General features: G+C 41.4%; 1 protein-coding gene across 2 annotated transcripts in view; it reads left to right on the forward strand.

Moving 5' to 3' along the window:
* The first annotated feature begins 758 nt into the window (after positions 1-758).
* Positions 759-14,028, forward strand: part of Cltrn (collectrin, amino acid transport regulator) — a 28,673-nt gene continuing 15,403 nt past the window's right edge. Inside the window, exons 1-3 of one of the 2 annotated variants that reach the window (NM_020626.2) lie at positions 759-902; positions 1,261-1,319; positions 5,448-5,533. In NM_020626.2, coding sequence (NP_065651.1) covers positions 845-902; positions 1,261-1,319; positions 5,448-5,533 — 203 coding nt within the window. In that variant the 5' untranslated portion in view covers positions 759-844. Of the gene's footprint in view, positions 903-1,260; positions 1,320-2,760; positions 2,916-5,447; positions 5,534-14,028 lie in introns of those variants that run through there. The other variant, NM_001313719.1, reaches the window with a different exon arrangement.

A 14,028-nucleotide genomic window follows, 5' to 3' on the forward strand; every position in this document is an offset into this window, starting at 1 on the left:
AAGGATTTGAGAAATAATCAGGGAGCCTAGCTCACAGTAAGTAGTTCTTAGTCATTGTTAAATAGTTGCGCTGAACAATGTTGTCACTAGCACTGTGTAGCAACTTAACTAAATGACAGGTTCTTAGCAGTTCTAGCCCCTTTTAAAGGGTTAGCATTCATTTCTTCCTAGTGGCACCAGGACAGAGCACTGTTCAGGGAAGGTATCACCATCACCATCACCATCACCATCGTCATCACCATCACCATCGTCATCACCCAATGATCATCATCTCCAGCGTGAGGCTTTATATCATTAATGTTGAGTTTTAGACAGTAGCCAGATCTTAGAGTTTAACCTAGCCATCCTCTAGTTGGGAATTGTTAACCAACCAACAGTCTAGGAAGTCTTGTTCCCTTTACTCTCCAGAGGTGAAAAAGGAGTTATATTTGTTTCCTAAGTATGGTAGCCTGTCTTTGAATCAGATTGGTTAGCCTGAAAGGGCACAAAGATTATGCCAAAGAAAACTCCATGCTCTCCACGTTTAGCTTAACCAAACAACTACAGGAGGCAGGTGGGAGGCTTCTGATTGTGTCAGCTCAGGAAACATTCTTATGAGGTAGAGTTTGAGGAAGAACCCACTAACCTGCTTCTCAAATAGATTTTCGTAAATAACTGACAGGGGATGGTTCGCTTCTATGGACGTATTAACCCAACTGATGGGCGTTAATTATTAAACCTTTTAGATGGTGGCTCGCTGATTTCTCCGATACCCTAATCCGGGTCACAGAATGGTTAAAGCAGCTTTAAGTAGAGAGTGGATTATTTTCCCCTCAGTTTGTCTTCTGTTTGCGGCTCTGAAAGAATGTTGTGGGCGCTCTTTTTCCTGGTGACTACTATTCACGCTGAACTCTGCCATCCAGGTACGTAGCCTTGAAGCTTAAAAAATAAATTAACAGATTCCTGAATGCTTGAAAAGTCATAGAGTGGAGAAAAAAAAAAAGAATGATTTTTTTTTCCTAAGTCTTTGGACATGTGGCTTGAAAGTTGAACCAGTGACTCTTAGCAATCGGAAGGGAAAATGGGGGTGATTTCATAGGCTTTTTTTTTCTTTTAAGTTGCAGGGGCACTAGTACAGATCAATTGTAGTTCTTTGTTATGTTCATCTGGGCTGTGTTAAACATTAGGGTTTATCAGGCTCCGTTTTCTCACAGTTTATCCTAATTTACTGCTCTTTGTTGTCCCCCCCCTCCCTTTTCTTTTTCCCCCTCTCTCTGGCAGATGCAGAAAATGCCTTTAAAGTAAGACTTAGCATCAGAGCAGCTCTTGGAGATAAAGCAGTAAGTAGAACACCTGCTGGCTCATTTCAAGTTTTGTTTTCCAATAGCTCTGGGCTTTTCTCAAATAGATGGCTTCTGAGTCTTCAAGTCTGATCTTTTGCCAAAGCTAGATTACAGTAACATGGGAGTCACTGATAGAATGAGTTTTCTTAAAGTACACAATCAGTACTGAGTGATTGAAAATACATGGGGAAATTGTGTTATGGAAAACAGCTTTGAAAGCTTGAAAGACTCAGTCCAGCAACATAGAGCAAAGTGGGCTGTCTGGTCTGATGTAGATGTGTTTGTCTAGGTAAAGTCTGCCCTCCACTATCATGGGCATCTAAATGTTATCAGTCTGTTTTCTAGTTCTCAGAAAGAAAGACTGGTGCTACCAATTTATTTCATAGTACAAAATTATCCAGTTCTATGTGAAGCTTCAATTCTTCCCATCTATGAAGGTGACAGTACGGAGATTGTGCTTGAAATAATAGAAGTTTAAGATCCTCAGAGTCTATAGGGGGTGAAGAGTAGGAAAGATCACTGAATTAAGGAGATGCTATTGTCTAACTTTAGTGTCAGTGTCCTAGTATGCTCTGCATTAAAAAAAAAAGACCAGTAGGTGATATTAATGCCTCATACCACAAAAAAAACAAACAAAACCCAGATTGCTAAAGGGATTTGAAAGTATTCTACTTGCTAACTAATCAGCTGCCAGAGTTTTCATTATTCGTCTGATAAGTAATAGTTGTTATAGCATATAAAATAAACCTTTATCAAATCATTATTTATTTATTACTTCTTTGTGGAGGCTCTTCTAAACACTAAACTCCTATCAGCTTCTGAGCCCTTCCCCTTTGAGTACAGGTATATCCATTCTGACTGGATGAGTGAAAACATACAGGCCCAGACACATACGCGACTCTTTGAAGATCTCAAGTCAGTAAATGGCAGGAGAGTCAGACCCAGCGAGTTTGACTGCAGAGACCCTGCTCCCAGCCAGGGTATAAAATCTCTTATCACAGGATCTTTAGATTTGCCTGCATGTTAGGGATGTGATGGCAGCTAACACTGGGCTTGTCTGTTCCCTGCGGAACTTATAATAGTGAGAGTCAGCTGTGTGTCAAATAGTGAGTAAAGCAAATACGATGTGCAGTCTTAAGAAGCATTACAGGAAGGAGAAGTATACTGGTCTCTGGCCTCAGCAGGAGCCTCTGTCCCAGGCACTTCTGCAATGTCTAATGTAACCATGAAGAGACACAGAACAGAGAAGGAGGGAAGGATGGCAGAGGGCTGTCACATGTGAGCATAACAAGAATCTCCAGGAGCTCGGTGACCCTGAAGGATGGAAAGAAGACCAGGATGTCTGGAACAGAAGCTGTGAGGAAGAACACGACATTGAGGACCTTGAAAAAGGGGGACTGCATGGGAAATGTGTTTCATGCGGGCAGTGGGTGGGAGGGAGGTTGTTTCAAGACAAAGGAACTGTTTAAACCATCAAATGCTGGTGAGAGGCCAAGATCATTCTGTGAAGGCTGAGGAGGTTAGCAGGAGCTGTTTTTGCAAAGATGGAGAAGGAAAAAGTCAGATATTGGAGAGGGGGATAAAATAAGCAGGGTAAGTTGGGGGTGAACATGCAGAAGTATAGGTCACTCCTATAAATCCTTTGGATTGGTCTGGAGGCTGCTGAGTCAGGAGACTTGGGCTGTACTTCAGCTGGGAGAATACTTGCCAAGCATGTGTGAGGCCCTGAGTTCCATCTCTAACACCCCATAAGCCAGGCCTGCTAGCAGTTAGGAGATGGAGGCAGAAGGATCAGAAGTTCACGGTCCTTCTTCATTACCCACTTAGCCTGTGATAATAAGACCCCGAGAGGGGGAGGGAGAGGGAGGTCTGGCTCTGAAAGGTTGGAGAGAGCTAGCAGTCGGAAGATGGAGCAAAACCACAGGTTTTTACTGTTGGTTTAGTGGAAACAAGTTGAGCATGAGTAAAAGTCAGCGGACAGACTCCAACTGGCCTTGAGTACTCAGAAGAAACTGATGCGGTTTCAAGTCTGGGAAGGGAGGAGCAGAGGCATTCCCAGCACACTTGTGGGGATTAGCCTTTATCAGGAGACAAATGTCTGGCACTTGAGGAGAGGAAGTGCTTAGGAAGTACAGTGGTGGAAGGTTTGTTTCTTTGCCTTGGGAGGTCAAGGGAGGTTAAATCGCTAACTTGAGACTTTTATCTCTAAATTACAAACTCAGGGGTGAAGGATTAAGCTCACTGGTGGAGAGCTTGCAAGGGAAAGTCCCTGGGTTCAGACTTCTGCTTTGGATGTTGGAGTGAGTATAAAACCAAAAGCATCCACTGAGAGCTGAGGTGGAAGAAAAAGTATTATGATGAGGTGGGGAACTGTCGGAAGTTTGAAGCCATCTTGGGACAGACAATTGTCTTGAGACAAAGAACTTATGGAGAATGCTAAGAGGCGAGCAGGGAATTTGAGGGTCAGGCATCATGAATTTAAAATTAAACAAGTCCCATTTTTGTGACTCTCTTGTTACTTTTGACTATTCAACTAAAATGTGAGGTTTCAGTGTTCTTCGATGCAAGCAGAAAGTAAAATGACCTGGGAGACTCGAGGACTTGGTAGAAGTGTTATTCAAATGAGGAAGCAAGGAATATGAGATGACAGATAAATACATGCAGTTGATATGCACTGTGTGGTCCATGAAGCCACAACTGTTCTCTAACAATACATTCAGTTGTCTATACTTATACTGTCTGTATGTTAGATACCTGGACAACAGGTACATAAAGTACTATGAGCCTTCTTGTCTATGTCTCTTCCGTGCTATTTTGGTCTGTGGGTATTAAGCCAGGACTGTATCTCTGAGCAACACGTTCCTTATCATTCTTTAGTTGTGTACATTTTTTATTACTATACATTTTTTCCTAGAAACTACTCGGAAATACTTTGAAAGCCATAGTAGAAATGTGACGTGACTGCTAGACACACCGACTTTTAGTCTTGCCTTCAACTCAAGTTAGTTCTCTCTGCTCAATTCCCAACACAAAGCAGCACTAGTTAGTGTTTTCCAGCTCTCAGGAGCTTTATTCTGTGGCCTAAGCCACACTCCTGCTGGGAGAGCTCTGCTCATCTTGTAAAAGGAACTAAGGTATCCTTACTAAGATCCCAAATGCAACTTAAAGCCATGCTCTGGCAAGTTCTGGTTGACATTGTCATTTTTGTTTGCTACACTGGCATTCTCATTTATATTTGAGCAGGCTCCTTCCCTGTCTCCACATCACAACAAGGCTTCCCTGTGCGCGCGCGCGCGCACACACACACACACAGAGGGATGTGTATACGTGTATACTCATTTGTAATATTGTATATAAAATTACATATACATGTAATACATATGTATACTTATTTTTAAAATTAATATTTAGTTTTGTGTGTGTCCATAGAGATCAGAAGAGGGTGTCAGATACTCTAGTGTTGGAGTTACAGGTGATTATGAGCCACCTGATATGGATGCTGGGAACTGAACTCAGGTCCTCTGTAATAACAGTATGTGCTCTTACCTGCTGAGCTATCTACCTAGTCCTATATGTATAGTTTTTTATTAGACAAGCTCTCAATATGCAGTTCTGGCTGGCCTGGAACTCTTTATATATACCAGGCTGGTCCAGCCTTGAGCTTGTCTCGACTCTCTTACCCCACCCTCCTGGGTGTTAAGGTTATTTATTGTAAGCTTGGACTCTGAAACTACTTAGGAAAGAATATCTATCTATCTATCTATCTATCTATCTATCTATCTATCTATCTATCTATATCTATATCTATATATATATACACCCTTCATGTATAGAGAAGGTAACCAGGGGATAAATTTTCTGCTGTTGTTTAGGATCATTTATTTTTCAGCACTCTAAGAAAGAAAGAACAGTTATGATAAAATATGTGTTTCTATCTCAGTATGAGCCTGGTTCTTAACAATACTCTCATGAGGTGCTAGAATGAGGTGTGAGTTGTCATGATCCCTGCTTTGTGAGAAACATATGGAGGTGGGTGAGAAAGAGGAGGAGGAGGAGGGTGATGGAACATACCATCAAATGGACTCTTTCCTATCCCATTCATCCCGACTTTCCCTTTTCTTTCAGTATGTCTGGGACACGGATCAAGAATACCTCTTCAGAGCAATGGTGGCATTCTCCATGAGAAAAGTTCCCAACAGAGAAGCAACAGAGTAAGCTGACAGCACGAAATCTCAAGTGCCTGTTTGAGATAATACATTATTTCAATTTCCTATGTTGAATATGATCTAGTACCCTCCCCTGATTTAAGGGACCAGCAGTTTTCTTTTTAATTTTTATTATTATTTATTTACTTATTTTGTGTGTGTGTAGGTGTGTGTATGTCTACATGTGTGCATACACACACACACATCATGACATGCAAGTGGAAGTCAGGACATCTTGTGGGAGGTTAATTCTTTCCTTCTGTGACGTGGGTTCAGGGGATGAAATTCAGGCCCTCGGGTTTGGCAGCAACTGTCTCTACCCACTGAACCATCTTTCCAGCCCTTGCTTTGCTTAGTAACTTTCTATGTAAACTTGCTTGTCCTGGAACTTGCTGTGTAACCCAGGCTGGTTTGGAACTTGTGATGATCCTTCTGCCTCAGCCATTCAAGTGCTGGGGTAGCAGGCATGAGATACCATGACCAGCCTGGAACCTGCATATTTATGGAACACTTAAACATTCACAGTAGAGCTCAGCTTACAATTTCTATCATATTCCCTTTGTTCAGTGGTTAGGTAATATGACTATCAATGGCCATGATCAAAATTATATTTACATCTTTTATGTCCTAAGCTTTCCATGTTTCCATTGTAATTTTTCTTGCAGAGAGCTAGGTAATATCAAAGAAATCTATTCTCTAAAAAGTAACCAAAATATGGGCCCCACATTGATATATATCTTGTTAATTTTCTTAAAATCACTTAGTACAAAGTTTTAATTTTTTTTTTTTTTTTTGTTGAGACAGGGTCTCATGATGTAGCCTTGGCTGTCCTGGAGCTATGTAGACCAGGCTGGTGTGGAACTCACAGAGATCTGCCTGCCCTGTCTCTCTGCAGTTAAAGGTGCTTGCTACCATGCCTGGGCCATTTTTAACAGTTTTATATTTGTTCCCTACTCTCCTGCATGTATCTTCTCTATTTGTAGAGATTCTGTCCTTTTCTATTTGTGATTATGTTACCACTCCTGGTGGCTCTCTACTCCCTCTCCAGTGCCTCCAGCAGGAGGTGAAATGACTGGTGGGCTGGATAAAGCGTCTTCAAGCAAGCTTGCCCTATCTGCTCCCACCAGGCTCTCCTGGTGCTGCTTCCTAGTAGAACTTCCAAGTACGAGCAGGCTGTATTTGCTCTGTACAGTTAAGGAGCACTTAGATTGGAAGTTTCCATATTGTACAGCCTGCTATGTATTCCCCAAACACAGGATACCTATCTCAATTCAGCTCTACCAAAGACAGTTACGGTTGAACTTAGTTCATTTCAGGATTGGTGGTGGTGGTGGCGTAAGACAGTCTCATGTGGTCCAAGCTGGCCTTCAATTCATTATGTAGCTAAAGATGGTCTTGAAATCCTGATCCTTCTGTCTCAGCATCCTGAGTACTGGGAATGACAGGCATGTATCACCCTCTTCTGGTTTAATTTTGGGATTTTTTTATGATTGGGAGGAAAAATTTGCCTGGGGATTAAATAGTCTCCAACCAGTCCTTTTATCTCCAAGTCCTAAGTGCTTTACTAAAGAGTGACTTTTGCAATAATTCAGAGCCCAGAGAAGAGGATAACTATCAGTTGATTTCCCTCAGATTCCCAATATCTGATGTGAGCATAAAAAATAAAAAAGGAAAAGGAATCCGGGTGTGATGGTACACACCTTTTAATGGCAGTTTTCCAGAGGTGGGACTGAGTGTCTGAGGCTAGCCTGGTCTACAAAGTGAGTTCTAGGTCAACTAGGCCTACATAGTGAAACATTATTTCAGTGTGTGTGTGTGTGTGCATGTGTGTATGTGTGTGTGTGTGTATAATATAAAGAAATGAAAGAGTAGATTTTGAGGAAATGAAACACATGAAATGTATATTTGTATACACACATGCGTATTAAAAGTGGATCTTTCCCCCTTTTATTTTTTACTTTCATTTTTAAAGTAATTTTGTGTGTATATCTGTATACTATATGTGAATGGATGTGCACATGCATTCCTGTGTGTGTATGTGTGTGAAATCCAGAGTTTGATTTTGGGTGTCTTCCTCTCTTGTTCTCCACTTTATTTTTTTGTTGTTCTAACAAGGGGTTTCTCACTGAGCCTGGGGCTCAAGGATTGGCTAGACTGACTGGCCAGCAAGCTCCAACATCTACTTGTCTCTCTGCCTCCTTTGTTCACTTAGTGACAGTTACTTGAAACTCAGGTCTTCATGGTCATGTGTCAAGCATTTTAACAACTAAGATATCTCCCCAATTTCAACACATGTATATTTGTATGCATGTATAATAATAATAATGAATAATGTATTATATAATAACAATTTTTAAGAAAGTATATAGAAAAACAAGAAAAAAGTGTGCCCTAAATTCTCCCCATGCTTTATCAAATTCTAAAAAAAAATTAATGACATTTAAAATTTATTCTTTGAAAATTTCACACATTTGTGCAATATATTTTGATCATATCCATCCATTATTACCTCCCTTCCATACCCCCTAGCATTATAATTTTTAAAAGTAAAAATAAGGGAGAAGGGTAGAGGGCTTAGCAGTGATGTACAGTGTTCTTGCAGAATACATGAATTCAGTTCCAGTTCCTGGAACTCCAGCTCTAGAGGATCTGATGTCCTCTTCTGGCCTCTGTGGGGATACATGCATGCATAAAACAATAATCACACAGACACATATAATACATGTAATTAGAAGAGAATCAATCTAAATAAAATCAAGGTGATTGCATTACAAAACTTCAAAAGGAAAGAAAGCACTTATGTCTTGGGGTTAGCACTAAGCGTTTCTTTTGTGCACTAGCTCTCCTTGTCAGCAAATGCTTTCTCTACATTGCTGTGTCCCTGGCAATGTGACTTCTCCCACGTGCCTACATTTCCCCTGGCTCATGGTTTTGTTCAACCAAATGTTTGGGTGCTTGGACAAAAGTGATGAGCTGTGTAACATTTCAGAATTTGAGGAATTCACCTTTGGAATGTTTTCCTTCAGAACTTGGGACATTGTGGTGGTCTGTGCATATCAGATCTAGTTTTGCGTTTGTGTGTGTGTGTGTGTGTTTTGAAAGGTGATTCAATTTTCAATGGTCACCCAGGATATATGGAAGTTTTGTTGCTTATCTTAAATCTATCAAAGTATAAAACTAGATCAGTGAAGTTTGTTTCTGTGAAGGCCAAAGGTGACCACGGCGTGAGGAACACATTTTCCTTCAGTTGGACTGTGGGGTCAGCCTAAGGAAGTATATTGCTGTAGTGGTAGCCCCAGAAGTAAATACCCTGTTCTGAAAGCCTGCTGTGTACTTGAACAGGCCAGACAGATGTAAAGACATTTGAACATACCCATGCCTCTCAATTTGACTACTTGTTATCAAAAAACAATGAGCCTCAAGGAATGAGAATCTCCCCACAAATCTTATGCTGGGAGAAGGAAAAGGCAGGTACCAGCCAAGAGGAACTTGTCTTCTGGAAAGAGATTCAGACCACCTTCCAGGATGAGACTGAATCCCAGACACGGGGCGGGGGTGGGGGGCCGATAATGGGCAGGACCACACCTTGACAGAAGCTGTTAGATGTGCATATCCTTGGCCTTCTATTTAAACTTTGATCTCACTTTAGGGCCTTCAAGATGGACTTTGGGGCTTCTCTGGATCCTATAGTCTCTCTTCCAATGTGGCCACATTAAATAAATCTCCTTTTCTGCGTTCTGCTTTTAATTCGACTCTTTTAGTTGGTTTATTGAGGTTAGGTGTTTGGGCCTTGCTTAGGGCACAGGTTCCAAATGACTTCAGCTGGATTTATTGCAGCAGGAATTCCAGAGTGTTCTAAGTTGTTTTCAAGGAAACTATCAGCTAGTTAGAAGTTTAGTCTAGTTTTCAGGCAAGCAGACATTTAACTACGTATTCTACAAATGTTGGCTTTTAAGATAATTGATCACGTTTAGCAAGATAGGTAGAAGTCTGTTGCAGGTGATGCTTTCTCTTTTAAAGTAGCATAGAGCACGTAATGGATTTCTTGCTCTACTTAATTATTCAAGGATAAGTCTTGTGACTTAAAATGAACAATGTGTTCTTGTGCCCATGGATAGGTAAGGGGATTACCCATCTCGTGCTTGCTGGCCAGCTCATTTTTAGTCCTGATTTTCAGAAACAAGAGCCTAATTCTTACCACCCTTGGCTTTGTCTGGCCTCATTGATGAGAAATAGCTAGAGAAGTACCTCCAGGTCAGTGTTTCACACACTTAAGGAGGCAGAGGGAACATTTGTGGCTTTTTCTAGTGAATTGCTGAAAGAAGTCATTCATGTAGATGTTAACAAATTTTTTGATAAACATCATTGGTCAAGGGCTGAAGAGATGACTCAGTGGTTAAAAACACAGCTAAAAACACTTATTGCGTTTGCAGAGGACCCAGGTTCAGTTCCCAGCATCCACAGGGTGGTTCACAACTATCCATAACTCCAGTTCCAGGGAACCCAATGCCTTCTTCTCACTTCCATAGGCACCAGCATGTGCATGGTGCTGTTAATCCCAAGGATGGGAGGAGAGAGACCACAGACCCAATTCATCATGACCAAATCAACTAAAGCAAGATTTTTTTTTATTCATGTACGTGGGCTGTCTCCCCGTCAGGCAAAGTTGGAGAGGTCAGCATTGGATGTAAGGAAGACAAGACTTTTATTTTATAGCTGGGAGGTAGGAAATTTCCAAATGGGGCATTTGGCAGGCAAAATAGGCAGGGTTACAGGAGCAGAACATAAGGATAACAAGTTAGCCCTTCCTGAAACAAAGACATGGCCTCAACGTGAGCAGAACAAGGTAGTTATAGGTGGTCATCTAACCCTTTGAAACAAAGGCAGGGCTGCAAGATGGTTACCAACAACTTTATGAAACATAGGAGTGATCGTCATTCCTGGAACAGGCAGGTAGAACCTTTTGTAGTTAAGGTTACAGGTGGGGCACAGCCTAATCCTTGAGAAACAGAGGTTTAATCATAAACAGGAGTGAACCTAGTTTGTCTTCACTATAAGATGGCTTTTAAGCTTAAGGTGGAGGCAGCCTGGCTCTTCAGTACACACATACATACATGATTGCAAAGCAAAAGAAAATCAATCAATCAACCAATCATTGTTCAGAATGGTTGCTAAAATAAACTCACATGGTTTCATTAGACCCATCCATATATAAAATTTGGAAAATATAGGATTTGTATTTAGTTGTGCTAAACGTATTTCAATTTTATTTTATTTTATTGGTTTTTCAAGACAGAGTTTCTCTGTGTAGTCTTGGCTGTCCTGGAACTCACTCTGTAGACCAGGCTGGCCTCAAACTCACCACACAGAGATCTGCCTGCCTCTGCCTCTTGAATACTGGGATTAAAGATGTACACCACCATCACCACCACATATTTTAAAAACAATATTTATTTATTTATTTATTTATTTATTTATTTATTTATTTATTATTGAGTGTGTGTGTGTGTGTGTGTGTGTGTGTGAATGCCTTCAGTGGCCAGAAAAGAGCATCAGATTCCTTGGAGCTGAAGCCATAGGTGATATGAGCTGCGTGGTGTGGACACTGGGAAATGAACTCTAGGCATTTGCAAGAGCTGCAAGTATCTTCACTGCTGATCCATTTCTCCAGCCCCTAACTTTTTGTTAAAAATATGTAGTTCTACTTCAGCAGTTTCTATTAAGTGATTATTTTGCCCTTCAGGGATGTTTTGCAATACCTGGAGACATTTTTGATTGTCAAAGCTGGAGGCTGTTTAGAATTCAAATTCACTGCTAAGAAAATATGTACCCTTTTCCCCACGACAGAATTATCTGGCTTGATTGGGCTTTGTTGTATCTTTCTAGTAGTATATGGAGAAATATTTCTTTGATGGCATATATCCTAGTTACTTTATCCTTTCCCCCTTTATCAATAGACACTTATGTTGTTTCGATGCTTAATGAAGAATGCTACAAAGACGGTCCTTATCAGTGTCTCTGGGTACGTGTGTGCAGATGTAAGAATTTTAGGTAGCCACAGTCAGTCCATCTTCTGGAAAATACGTATAATTAATGTTCCAGAGTGACTTGACCCATTGGCTTTTTCATAGCTTCTTGGAATTCCATTTCTGTGCACCTTGCCAGTACTTGGTATTATTTAAATTTAAATTTGAGGAAGAGGCTGGAGAGATGGCTCAGCAGTTATTGGCATTTCCTGTTCTTCCAGAGGACCCAAGTTCCTTTTCCCAGCAGCCCACAGTGGCCTGTAACTCTAGTTCCAGGTGATTGGATGCCCTCTTCCGACCTTTGAAGGTACCTGCTCACAAGCACATACACTCAATCAGACACATAAATAAGAGTTAAATACATCTGTTAAAATGCTAAGCAAGTTTAAAAGTTTAAAATCTCTAATTTAAAATCCATTTTACGTATTTTGCTTATTAGTGAGGCTAAATAACAAAAATTATTCCCAACCTAATACAGGCTACAAAAAGTAGACCTGTGTTTCCTTAGACTTCACCTCCCTAAAATGGAAAACACACACACACACACACACACACAGAGAGAGAGAGAGAGAGAGAGAGAGAGAGAGAGAGAGAGAGAGAGAGAGCAAACATGCCCTACCTACTTCATTCTGGTCATATTTGTATCTTTGTTACTTATTATGCAGAGCCACACATTTTGAAAGACTAAGCTTGCCAGTTTCTTGCCAGTAGAGGTCAGAATTGGTTTGTGGTTCTCAGCCAGTGCTTTCTTTCTTATTTATTTATTTATTTATTTATTTATTTATTTATTTATTTACTTATTATTCCTTTTTGGATTCTTATTCCAATGATTACTGAAGTGCCTGGAGACCCTAGTTGGTTGTCACTACTGTTGTCTACTGCTTGAGATCCCAAGAATGCTGCTTTCCTTAAGGCATACAATGTAATCTGGCCCCAAGCCTCAACAGTACCACTTGCAGAAAATCATGCTGTAGCCCTAGAGAGAAATAAATGACAGTCTCAGAATAAAAGATGATAAACTCTTCCTATTCTATATGGCAGGCCACTCTATTTCTGGTGACCAGCTTGAAGGCAGATGGCCTGGTCTTGGGGTTCTGTTTCCTTCTCATAAGACAAGCACAATCAGTCCTTTGGTGAAGCTGCAGGGGCAGCCTCTGGGGACCTTAGCTTGGACTTGGAGCAGAGTGGATAGCTTTCTGAGGGCTCTGGTGATGTTTAGGCAAGTGGACCGTGAACTCCAGGTCCTGATTGCAGAATTCACGGGTGGGCCTGAGAAGGCGTCCCTGCCTTCTGGCAAAGTGCCATGGAAAGACCCTCTGCCCACCTGCATTTGTGTCCCCGTGTCCGAGCCAGTGCCTCCTCACTTGCCCATCTAGGAGGGAGGCAGGGGGATGGGAGCTCTTGAGAGGATGTGGCCATCGAAGCACAGAGGACTAGAGGGACTGATGGTTGGTGTTAGGGCACAAGCAAAGCACAAAAGATGCCAGGGACCCTCTGCTTACCTGACTACCAGGTAGGTGACCATAGACAATGTCATTAGGGGCTGCTACTGCTTATCAGTGGTTCTCAACCTTCATAACGCTGCAACCCCTTAACATAGTTGCTCATGTTGTGGTGATCCCCAACCACAAAATTACTTTTGTTACTACTGAATAACTATAATTTTGCTACTGATATGAATTGTAGTGTAAATATCTGATATGCGAGCCCTGTGAAGGGGTCATTCACTGCCCCCGCAAAGGTCATACCCCACAGGTTGAGAAACACTGGCTTAGATGATAAAGGGAGCACACAACCCTATACTGTTAAGATCTGCATGGGCCATACCTGAGCTAGCTGATACTACGAAACTGCTCTCTGAACGGCAAGGGGCCCACTTTGAACCTTTGCCCTTAGCTCCTCACCCTCTAGATTGGAGCCTGTTGGCAACAGGCCACCTTGGGGTATAGCAGCTGCAGCTGAGCTGATGCTGCATAGAAGACAAAGGAGCTAACCCCCCTCCCCCCCCCCGTTTCCTATTGCTGGTCCCAGACACTTAGCTCTGGGCAGAGGGGCGCTTGCTTCTACTTTTGTATGTGATACGGAAACGAAGAAAAGACATAACTTTGCAATACACAGCTTCTGGCCGAAGGACTGCTAGCTTTCAATATTATATAGTCTTGAATGTTCATTTTAAAGAAAAGCAAGATTCTGGTCTTTTCCATGAAGTTGATGGATGTGTGTCTCATTCTTGTGGGATGGATACTCATGACACACATTCTTGCTTTTGCAATTTTTTTCTTTAGGAAATTGCTAACAGCATGCAGGATTGACATTGTATACCAGCCTTGTGGCCTTTCCTATAATTTTCAGCTTTCATCCACCCCTGTAAAGATTTTCATTTCTTTGAACGCTAACGTCGTTTCTCTTTTCACTTTTATTAGTAACCCATATGTAGGGAATAGAGCATGTCCCGTTTCTAAGTTTCAGGAGAAA

The sequence above is a fragment of the Mus musculus genome, chromosome X (assembly GCF_000001635.26).
Source record: "Mus musculus strain C57BL/6J chromosome X, GRCm38.p6 C57BL/6J".
Classification (NCBI taxonomy): Eukaryota; Metazoa; Chordata; class Mammalia; order Rodentia; family Muridae; genus Mus; species Mus musculus.